The sequence below is a fragment of the Ursus arctos genome, unplaced genomic scaffold (assembly GCF_023065955.2).
Source record: "Ursus arctos isolate Adak ecotype North America unplaced genomic scaffold, UrsArc2.0 scaffold_23, whole genome shotgun sequence".
In the NCBI taxonomy this organism is placed as follows: Eukaryota; Metazoa; Chordata; class Mammalia; order Carnivora; family Ursidae; genus Ursus; species Ursus arctos.
In genome coordinates, this window is record NW_026622908.1 from 13797032 (window position 1) to 13809301 (window position 12270).

General features: G+C 35.8%; 1 protein-coding gene across 1 annotated transcript in view; it reads left to right on the forward strand.

Moving 5' to 3' along the window:
- The window catches only part of LUZP2 (leucine zipper protein 2), a 459433-nt gene that overhangs the window by 369938 nt on the left and 77225 nt on the right, over positions 1-12270 (forward strand). Inside the window, exon 8 of the mRNA XM_048217639.2 lies at positions 12031-12105. Within this exon, the coding sequence (XP_048073596.2) occupies positions 12031-12105 (75 nt within the window). The remainder of the gene's footprint in view (positions 1-12030; positions 12106-12270) is intronic.

The window sequence follows — 12270 nt, forward strand, 5'->3', positions numbered from 1 at the left end:
TATGCCAGGTGTGATCTGGTTGGGTTGGAGAGTGGTTATTTTCATATGCAGTGACATTGATCTAAGGAGGAATGATTTAAATGTGTAGAGATGGACAGGTGAGAAATGATCAGAATCTCTGGAAATAATTTGAAACTTTTTGAATTCTCTAACTGAAACAAATAAGGTTTCTCCTTTCTTGTCTGACATAAGCTTAATGTAACCCCCCCCCCTTTTTTTTCCATCTTAAATGCTCTGAGCTGTGTGAATAAGTTACTGGAAAAAGTATGTAACTGCGTGGATGCATAACAGATGAATAGATGAACAGAGAGACGTATGGATGGGGAGATGGATAAGTGGATGGATGTGTGAGTAGGTAAATAGAGAAATGCATGGATAGTAGGATAGAATGAGTGGAAGGATAAATGATGGATGAATGAGTTGACTAGTAGCTAATTGATGAATGGGAAAATTAATTCATCAATCAGTGGATGAATGAATGAGGGAATAGGGAACACATAAGGATGAGGGGCGGTAAACTTTACAACACTTTCTTGCGATGTTTAATTTACCAAATGTCCCAGAAAAAAAAAAACCACATAATTTTACCATGTTCAATAAAAATGTGTTATTGAAAGGAAGAGATTTATTCATTCATTAATTATACAGGTATTAGTTACTCAGATGATGATCGTTGATACAGGAACACACTAAGCCCTGTGGAGGCTAAGTAGATAAAGCAAAGTGACAGCAGCAAACAGGCAAAATAAGTATCTGACCCCCATTTTGACAGCTACAATGACAAGACGTGTAACCTCTCTAACTGTGAGGATAGACCAGTGACATGTGACAAAGGCCAACAAAAATTAAGCTGTTATTTTTGTCGTCTTTGGAGGAGCAATATAGCTAGTGAATTGGGTTACAAAGACAAATTTTTGCTCAAACCAAATTGACAGCTCCAACTTTTAGATAATTATTTCAAAGACCAAAAAAAAAAAAAAAAATCAAAACAAAAACCAAGGTGTACCTCAACTGTTTTACATCTATTACCTCAGTTAAGACTTAGAACAGACTTTTGATGTAGCTAAACATTTTAGCGCTATTTTATTAAGAAGGAAATCCCACTGAAAGTTTAGGTTAATTATCTTCCTAAAGTTATTTGTAGCTTTAAGTTTTTATGACACATTTTTCACGTGAAAAATTAATTAATCGAGACAGTGATTTCAAAATTTCTGGTTTTCTTTCTGTGTTATCTGTGGAGGTTTCATGAAATATTTTTCCCATGAAAACTTTAGTTCATATTTCAACATTTTTGTTCTTGGTCAAATGGAGGGAGCATATTTCATGTTGCACTGCAGTTTACTATCATCTGGGAAGCAATGGAATCCAAAACAATGTAATAATTGGAAACAAAAATGTGTATTATATTATACAACCTCAGACAAATAGTCTTAACCAGATAAAAGTTTTAGAATCAGGAATATGAGTACAAATCACCAAATTCTGGTAATATACCCTTGGGCCATACAAACTGTGGCCTCTTTAAAGTTTTGCTAAGGGTAAAAATAATGCTTAGTTATAAAACTTTAAAAAATAATATACTTAAACACCAGCACAATTCTTGGCAAATGGTAAGTACTCCATACATTTTCCTTGGTATTGTTATCACCATTCGACAAATGAGAAAGCTGAAGATTCGAGAAAGTAAGGGCCTGCCTTGTCAATAATTTAAAGCTACTAACTAGTAAAGGAAAGACCATGCACACACCTTTTAGGTTATATTTCAGGACTCTTTCCAATACCCCTAATTATAAACATTTAGTGATAAAGATTTGTTAAAAAAAAAAAAAAGTCAACAAAGTTCACGTGATTGTTCATGTAGATTTGTGCTCAGGAGCCAATTATCTTTTATCCGTACTGCTGATTTCGTCATGACCTTAGTTAGTTTGAGTAAAATGTATGTAAGCATTAAAGAAAAAATATAATGTATGCTATTAGTATCAGAAGATCTTCAATCAGCTTTTCCTATCTGGGAATTGGGGACTTAGTTTTCCATAGCATGGAAAGAAAACCTCCATTCTTCTTGCCAGTCTAAACATACTAAAAGTCAAAATTTAAACCAGAACTTTATACCATCCTTTGTCACATATGCCCTATTTAAGGTAGGAAATGGTTGTTAGTTTATGCATTATATCCTCCACTACAGTGCACATTCTTGGAGGGCAGAGTCTATGTTTTATGTATCTTTGTAATCCTTACAATTTTCATATTGATTAGCACATGGTAGATAACTGATAATTATTTGTGGAATCAACCTGAATTGATTTGAATACAAGTCATCAATGTGTTAAGAATTTAACAGTTGTACTGACAAGTGAACCAGGGCAGAATTTTAGATCTGGTAATGAGATGACTAAATATTAAATTATGTGGTAATAGCCTTATAAAAAATGAGACATCTCCCTTTAATAATAATATAAATTATTATTACTAATATAAGTTATTATAATGCAAATGATTATTGTCATAATCATTATCATTCTTTTGTTGAATACCATCTGTGTGTCCTGATCACATTTAAAAATGTTTCTAATCCTTACAAAGTCCTTCTCAGTCATATTCTAATGTAAAGATAACGCATTTAATCAACAATTTTTGAGGAGGTGGTGGGAGACTAATGCTGCTGCACACTTTCCCAGGCACTTATATGATTCATCAGTGAACAAAAGTTTCCTTCAGGTAGGTGTGATAGGCAATACTCAATAAACAGAAAACATAATTTATGTAGTATATTAGAAAGTTAAGTGCTATAAAAAAGAAAAAGAAAAAGTAAGGAGTAATAGAGGATTGGAAATTCCAGGTGGGAAGTGAGGCAGTTCACAATGTTAAGAGTCTAGAACGGGCTCATTAAACAGGTAACACTTGAGCCAAGAATTAAGAGATGAGGAATTTGAGAAACATAAAGGTAGGCTTTAGAGTCATCAAGAACTAACTTTCAGGGACACATGGGTGGCTCAGTCAGTTAAGCAGCTGCCTTCAGCTCATGGTTGTGATCTCAGGGTCCTGGGATCAAGCCCCGCATCTGGCTCCCTGCTCAGTGGGGAGTCTGCTTCTCCTTTTCCCTCTGCCTCTGCCCCTCCCTCCTTTGTGCTTTCTCTCTCTCAAATAAATAAATAAAATCTTAAAAAAAAAGAAGAACTGACTTTCAGTATGTTTCTTCTGCATATCATTTATAGCTTACTAGAACTCTATAAACTTCTGTTTGCACATCTAATAAAACCAGAAAGGAACAGTTAGTTGCTTGGCCTGGATGTTTGACTATTAAATAAATGTGAAAATTCTATACAACTTGATTTGCATATGCTAAGCATGATTTAATATGTTAAAAAATACAGTATGCTGAAAAAGGTAGCTCATGTTATATACCATTGCAAGGGAGGTGAGATATCAACATAGGTTGCAAGGTCTTTGTTCCATCTCTGGGTGAGTGCCACATTTCTAGGGCTTCAGGTATTCCCTAGAGTTTAGCTCACTCTCTAATTGCCAGATTCTGTATCTTTGGGCTCCACTTTTAAATTCCAGTGAAAAGAACAAAATAAGTCTGGTGGGAAATAGGCCGTGGAAATATATTAGAAGTCTCTACTAAAATGCATTAAAATAAATTTAAAGGGAAAAAATACAGATTTAAAGTAGTAGGGAATTTGACAAGCTGGTATGTAGATGCTTCAGGTCCTGCTGCTTTCAACAAAATTCACTTAGTAGAATGAAAATTTTGAAAAGATGTTTGGGATAAGCATCCAAAGCAGCTGCTGTACTTTGGCGGTAACAAAATTAAAGCAATTGGCTTCATCCAGACTTCGAGTGGCAGGAGGATTTGCACAAATAGAGGGGACCATGACATTTAGGCAGATTCACATAGAAAAAAATACACCTATTCAAAATATTTACCACTGACTTAATCCTGACGTCTACAAAATTTTATGCCAAATCTTATCTGTTATCCCTTGAGCGCTCTTGTCAGTAATGTTAAACCATCACTCCCTGTGCCTGTTAGAAGGAAGTGCAGCCATTGTCTGTCATGCCAATTAACTGCCAGAAAAGAGATTTACATGATGGACTGAAAAGGTTTTCAGAAAAGCATTCATTGGGCTGGAAAAGTGAGGACTCAAAAATCTTCAAAATACTCAACTAGGTATAGAGTTCTTATAAACACTGGGGCTCAACAGACACAAATGAGGACAAGACAAATTAAGGAGAAAGTTTAAGATACCTGTTTTCTTAGTACATTATGGGGCATCAGTGTCAAATTTACTCATTTGTTCATTTGTTCATCCGGTACTTATTAAGCAACTACTAGGTACCCATCACTAATCTAAGAATTATTGATTCAAGGGTTAGCAAAACAGAAGCAATTTGTGTTGTGAGCCTGTTGCCTAGTGAGGGAATGAGGCACTAACAATCAGATAGATAAATGGGTAGATGACAACTGTAATAACCAGTATACATTAATGTAGACATGCAGATTGTTCAACCTTTAAAGGACTTCTGTACCAACTGGTAAATAACCATTGCCTCCTTCATCCATCTCTCCTCCCTTAGTTGTCATTCAGCAAGAAAGGGCTAACACCAGTTACAGCACAATGGCTCCGCCATAACACCCTGACAACCATGCACATCTTCACTTAGATCACTTAGGCAAGGCCCACATGTAGTTTAACCCAAGTCTTGGGGGATTGTGTTGCGATCTTCCATGGAACGTGCAAGGAAAGGTAGACAGGTAGTCTTATTTGTAGCTGTTACAAGACTGTTTCTTATCTGCTTCCTTATCTTTCAGGAGGTTGCTATGTAGCAATTTCTTATCTGCCTTCCTAATGTCAGTAAAGCACGAGACTTTCCATAATACACTTCTGCCCTTGCTTTGGGTATAGCTGCAGGCTTTGCTGTAGCTGGGAGTTGGATCCACAATGACAGAGAGAGACCCACCACATATGTTGCCTTTGATATGGCGTCCTGGTCTGATGTCATCCAGTGATACTAGACACGTGGAGTGCCAACACCATGCTGATCTTCCTTATGTTTTCAGTGTGAGTAATAAACTGTCCAAACTGATTGGACTCATGTCTCTTTCCTGGCTGAATCAATGGGGATATGGCAAGCCTGCTTAGGAGCTGCCGCAGTGCTGCTGTTTAGGGACTGCTTGACTACTTGACACCTGTCAGGCAGGGAACGCTCAGGACCCTGTTTCAGCATTCAGGGCAGAGTCAGGTTTTATTCGTTCATGTCCATATCGTTCCAATCATTTTCTATTTCAAAAATCACAGCTGGTAAAAGTAATAGGAAGAAAACATATAATATTTCACAAGAGAATATGACAAGAATGCTAAAATTATATTTGCAGCTCAGAAATAGATCTCTATGAGAATTAGCATTTCATTTCTAAAGGATGAGTAAGAATTGACCAGGGAAAACAGGGTAGCAGGGAATTTTCCATGATTCTAAGCAGAAAGAGCAGGTACATGGTTAGACCCTGAGGTGTTTAAGGTTTTTAAGGTGTTAAGTAAACTAGAAAGAAGGCCATTGAGATATTATACAATGCTCTTGGGTCAAAATACCTCTTTGTCTCTTCTGAGAGCCTAGTAAAACACTTGTCATTCTACCAGTAAAGTTAAAGTGCCTGTGACTTCAAATAGAGCACCAATATAATTTTGTTGTCTTACTATGTAAAAGACACATTGACAGTTCTAATGGTGAATACAGAAATGTTTAAGAAGCCCGTAGGCTGTGAACTTCATAATAAAAAGGTATTGCTTTTATATTATGTTGTGCTTATTTGTAACGGACCTCATACCAGGATGTTGAAAATAATATCTGATAAATGAAAATGTGAGCAAAGGAAGGAAAGAAGCAAGGAGTGAGGGGAAGGAGGGAGGAAAGAAAAGAGAGAAGGAGGGAGGGAGGGAAGAAGGAAAGATGGAAAGTCCTTTACTTGGAGGGATATAGATGTATAAAATGCTGGGGTTTATTATGCCTGCAGTAAATAGAATGGAAAAGAAGAAAGATATAATGAAGAAATTACATATAATGAACACACATAAATTTAAAAAATTAAATGAAGACATTAGACTCTGAAATAATTAACCTGAAAATACATAAATTCCAAATTAACATCACAGAAGTAGTGCAACTTCACATAGGCATCCCCTTCATTCAAGGCACTTTAAATGAAGAGGATGAACACATTCTAGACTACTCCCATTACCAAAGGTAGTGAGCAATACTATTTTTGGCCTAGCTTGGGTGGGGTAGATTGTCTTGTCAAAGAAAAGCAATTGCCTCTAAAGATAGTATAGGAAAAACTGTGGCAAGCCTCAAACTGAACATGAAGGAGTTTGTATTTTATCGTAAAGGCGCTAAGGAAAAACTACAGTTTTCTGTTGATTTTTTTTTTCTTTTTCTTGCTTTTTTTTTTTTTTTTTTTTTTTTTTTTTAGTTAAGGAAAACAGGTTAAAATAAATGTTCATGAAAAATAAATACGGTGGAATGTGCAGGGTGACTTCCTGGAGGAGGAAGGGAGAAAAGTAGAGACGACAGGCAGAGAACACAATGATCCAGTTGCAGCAGTCAGTAAAGAGTAGAAACAAGGACCCACTTTGGTAGTTCTAATAAAAGCAGTAGAGATGGAACAAATGGAATTTGTGACTGAATGGGCATGGGAAGAAGGCTTGTTTTGAGAGTGGGGCAAAGACGATGTGTTTGGGACATGGGATAATTAATGACCCTGTGAAGGTATCTCCATCCTAATCCCCAGAACCTGTGAATGTGTTGTCTCACATGGCAATAGGTGATTTACAGAGGTACCTAAGTTAAGAATCTTGACATGGACAGATGTTCCTGGATGTTTTGGTAACAATGTAATCACAAAAGTCTTTATAAAAAGGAGGCAGAGGCGCCTGGGTGACTCAGATGGTTAAGCACCTGCCTTTGGCTCAGGTTATGATCTCCAGGTCCTGGGATCCAGCCCCATATCAGGCTCCCAGCTCAGTGGGGAGTCTGCTTCCCCCTCTCCCTCTGCATCTCCCCCTGCTTGTGCTCTCTCTGTCTTTCTCTCTCTCCCTCCCTATCTCTCTCAAATGAATAAATTAAAAAATCTTAAAAAAAAAAAAAAAGGAGGCAGGAAGGTCAGTCAGAGAAGATAATATGTCAGTGAAAGTAAATGTTCGAGCTCTGTGGCCACAGGCCAAGGAACATAGGCAGCCTCTGGAAGCTGGGAGAGGCAAGGAGCGAGTTTACCCTAGAGCTTCTGGAAGAAACCAGGCTTGTCAACACTTTGACATTACCTAGTGAGATATATTTTGGATTTCTGGCCTCCAGAACTTTAAGATAATAAATTTGTGTTAAGCCTCTAAGCTTATGATGATTTGTTTATGGCAGCAATAGGAAACCAATACGATGTACCATTGACAATAATATAAACAGAGAAGCTTATGACTTTCGTTCTATGCAAGATGATTTTGAGGAATCAGAAGAATGTGATAATTTGACATACCTTTCAAGAAATTTAAAAATGTGTGGAAAGATATAGGAACAGGACTGTTTGATGAGTCGTAGGTGTAATAGGAACCAAAGTTTTCCATGCATTCTCATCTTTAGGTAGAGATAAGAGGAAGAAGAACCAGAATATAAGGCAGACAAATAGCAAAAAAAAAAAAAAAAAGGAACAGAGTTGGGATAAATGAAAGAAGGGTGGAAGGTTTTTGAGACGTCATAGTAGGCAATTTTCCAGGAAAGGAGATAATCAACTATTCACATAATACAGAATGTTCCCAGACAGTGAGCCCTGTGGTGAGCAGGATTAAAGCACTTACCCATCTGTGAAATAACAATAATGAAAAAATTAGAATACAAACACAAACATTTTTACGGAGTAATAATAATGTTCTGCAGGAATTAAAAAAAAATTGTTTCTTGGGATAAGAAACAAGGACAGAGAAATGGAAAGAAGTTGAACATGAACCATGACTGAAGCTGTCTATTTTATAAATACACTGACGGCCTGTGTTGTTCAATTTAGCTTTTAAATCATTAGAGTGAAAGTAGCCCAGTGTGGTATGTTTGGAGTCAGGCAGATTTGGAACCAAAACTTCATTCTAGTTCTATGTTATTCTCTCTGGGCTTTTTTCCTTATTTGTCAAACATGGTAATACTATATACCTCTTAGGTTTAATGATAAAATTTGGGAGGTAATATACAGGAATGGTCATGTACCTGCCACCTCTGGTAATTAAAAAATGGTATGTATGATTATTAAATGGTATTTATTATTATATAATAGCAGGGAGAGGGAATAAAAAGAAAATATACATCAATATCAGATAACAGAACATATATATATATATGTATATATATATATATATGTATATATATATATATGTATATATATATATATGTATATATATATACATATATATATATGAAAATACCCATGAACACAATAATACAGAAGCAGTAACTATTTATACTTTATTTACATTCACAAAGTATTTGTTTATTTATACTCACAATTATTTGAAGTAGCTTTAATTTCTAAGATTAAGCAGCAAGCTATTTATGTAGTTTGAAGGACCACTTATCATCCAGGATTTTGAGCTGATGATACCTGCCTGAGAAAGGCACAGGTTAGATAACCTACATTTCTTCTCAATCTCTTTCAAATTAATAATTACATATTATATTATGATCTGGAATCATTATTCCTAGAAGTTATTGCCTCTTAGAAAATTTATGATAGACAAAGACAAAATTGATTCATAGTAACTTAGGAAAGGTTTTTACCTTCATGCAGTAGATAAATACAACAGTAAAGAAAAATAAGATACTTCCAGATCATATTTCTAAGCAGTATATTCAATCCAGGTTTCTAGAGATCACAGAAACTTCCCAATGCATAGTATAAAAGGAATCATCTGAGATTCATCTTTCATGGAGGCAAAAGTGACTTTATTTTTAGTGATAGTCATAGTGAATAAAACTTCCAGACATTTTACAGAATGTTTTGCAATTTCTAGATGTGTGGTTTAGAGTCTAAGTGTCATTAGTTAAGATCCAAAAAGCTAAGTAGAGTACCAAGGAAGCAGCTAGAAAGTGCTGCCATGATTCCCAAGACTAATGTAAGGAACAAAATTCTATAAGGAAATGTTTGGGCATTAAAGATGATTTGCCTATGGCTACCACCTACTCTCTAATGGTAAATAGTGCGTGGGTAGAAACACCTTCTCCCTCCTGGCCTACATCTTTTTCTCCATTTTTCTTTGATATCAATTCTACATGCATATACAAGTTCCATTATATATTTAAGAAGTCCTTTTTTTTTTCAGTAAAATGAGTGAAATAGGACATATTCTATGAAATTTACCTGGCATAAAACTAAATTCAAAAAGGGTAGTTCTCTGCTGAAAACTTCCTCAGACTCATAGGCTACTTTGGGTCATATATTTTATCAGAATACCTAGTAAGATTTTATTTTGTGCTGGAAATTGTCATTTATACATTAGAGAGATTCTGGGTTTTATATTCTTTTAAATATAAATATTTTATGTTCTTTTAAAGATTGTTCGTTTTTGTTCAGTAATGCAGTTAAAAGACCAGTATTCACCTTGATGTAGACTTAAACATCCTTATACTATACTACTAATAGTAGAGAAAGAAAAAAATATACTGTCTATTCACTCAGATGAAGAGAGACCACTTTCCTTCCAGAAGCCACCAGTATATATCTTCTTGTCTCTGGCCTGATGTTAATTAGATGCCTAAACCCAATCACAGTCATTTGACTATGGAGTTGAGACAGAGGAATTCCTTTAAGAAATTACATCCCCATCCCTGGAACTGAGTGTTGAGATAACCTCTCCTAAAATGTATGACTGAGAAAGGGTGTAAGCCACTTTCCTCCAAAGTGTAGGTGTTCTTCAGGAGGAAAAGGGAATCAACATCAAAGATATAATGAAAAAATGATCCAGGATAGATTTTCTTTAAATGGCCATTAGTGTTACATGCATATACGTATACACACGTTGGCAATATTATACTTTTAAAAACTCGAATTTGGAGGAAAATTATATATGCCTGCTCTTATTTCCCAATGGAAAGGCTTCCTGAACTTTGTAACTTTGATATATTAAAACTTTTAATAGCACTTATAACCAGATGTTATTCTAAGCTATATTCCTGTGTAATTTAAGGTCTAAATTTGGTCCTTGTGCATGTGTTAGCCTTTCAGTTCCACACCTGTCAGTATCACTCCCAACTTATTAATGTTGAAACGAGCAGACACAGTATCCAAGAATCTGATGGCCAAAGATAATCTTGGTACTACAACTTCCTACTTTTTTGAGGCTGAGTAGAAGCAAATAGGAATTGTTGATTTTCTGCCTCCTAACTTTACGGTAAAGTGGAAAGTAGAGATGATGGTGATGGTGGTGTGGTTGACTGTGTTGGCTCTCTTGACTGTTATCCACATCTTTTAGGTTAGTGCTGCTGAGCAGGGAGTATGCGTTTCTTATATGCTAATAGATACATTGAATCATACATAAAAAAATCAATCCTATCATTACCCTTTCACCACCCAAGTACATCCTACTGAGTACTTGAGAACATTTCTTTTATAACTTTATTATTATCCTCATTGGAAGAAAAATCTTAAACACACAAAATTTCTCCAAACTTCTGAGTAGATTCCAAACATTTTTAATCTAAAGGTCATCAGTAAACTTTGAGCACATGTCATTTAATATATGTGTATTTGTTAGTTACAAATAGATTATATACATTCATATGTTTAGTGGTGAGGAGGACCAGCTATGGATGCAAGCTGCCTAGATTTGAATTCCAGATGTTATTGCCCAGCTGTGTGATTTTGAGCAAGGTATTTCATAAATCTGTATCTCAGTTTCTCATTTAAGAAGGATAGAAACAATGCCATGTATCAGACAGAGTTGTTATGTGGAATGAATATGTATAGAGAGAGTTTAGGCCCATTACCATCATGTTATCATTGTTATCATATTATTCTTTTACTACCATATCATGCATATTATAAGCATAAATAACATAGATGAGATTTAGAAAATGCCTAAATATAAGGGTATTTTTTTTATTATGCTTTGTTAGTTACCATACAGTACATCCTTAGTTTTTGATGTAGTGTTCCATGATTCATTGTTTGCGCATAACACCCAGTGCTTCATGCAATATGTGCCCTCCTTAATACCCATCACAAGCCTATCCCAGTCCCCCACCCCCCTTCCCTCTGAAGCCCTCTGTTTGTTTCCCAGAGTCCATAGTCTCTCATGGTTCATTCCCCCTTCTGTTTACCCCCCCTTGACTCTTCCCTTCCTTCTCCTACCAATCTTCCTGCTATTTCTTATGTTCCATAAATGAGTGAAACCATATGATAATTGTCTTTCTCTGCTTGACTTATTTCACTTAACATAATCTCCTCCAGTCCCGAAAAAAGACACTTTTTGTGTTATATACAATACTAATGTCATCCTTTATAATCCAGCTCAATTTAAGTAGAATTCTTGAGGAAAACAGCAAGGCACAGCTCCAGAAGCAAGACTGGATGGTGCAGCCAAACCAAGCTCCAATGTTTTGTAGTCTGTAAAAATTACCTCCCTAAAGGCCCTGTCTCCAAATACAACCACATGGGAAGGGGTTGGTTAGAACTTCAAAATAGGAATTTGGGGGACTATAATTCAGTCCAGAACAACTAGAAGCATAACTGATTTATTATGTCAAAGTATATTCAGGGACTGGAGCTGGAACTTTGCAACTAGATATTTTGGTCCAGTGAAGAATTTACTACATATTAATTATTCCCGAACACACCATTTTCTGAAGCTTAACCAAAGGTAATACAGTATTTTTAACCTGAATTCTAAGTAGATTTCACAAAGTATTTTTTTTATTCTTTGCAATGAATGAAAGATGCTTAAAGTGAACAGGGACATTATGGAATTTACTAAAAAGATGTGCCTTTCTTTCATGTTATAGGCCCAACAACTTACTGATCTGGAACGAAAATTAGCTGTGGCCAAAAATGAGCTGGAGAAAGCAGCTCTGGACCGGGTAAGTTAACATCTCCGAGTCCTCATAATTGCAGTTTTCGCAGACAAAGCTAGGATAGACCCATTGATTCACTTGATTTATTGATGCACTTCCAGATGCTGTGCCTGAAAGATGGGTGTAGAATTCATGAGTGCTTGATATTCCCTTTGGAACCCAAATCTTTCC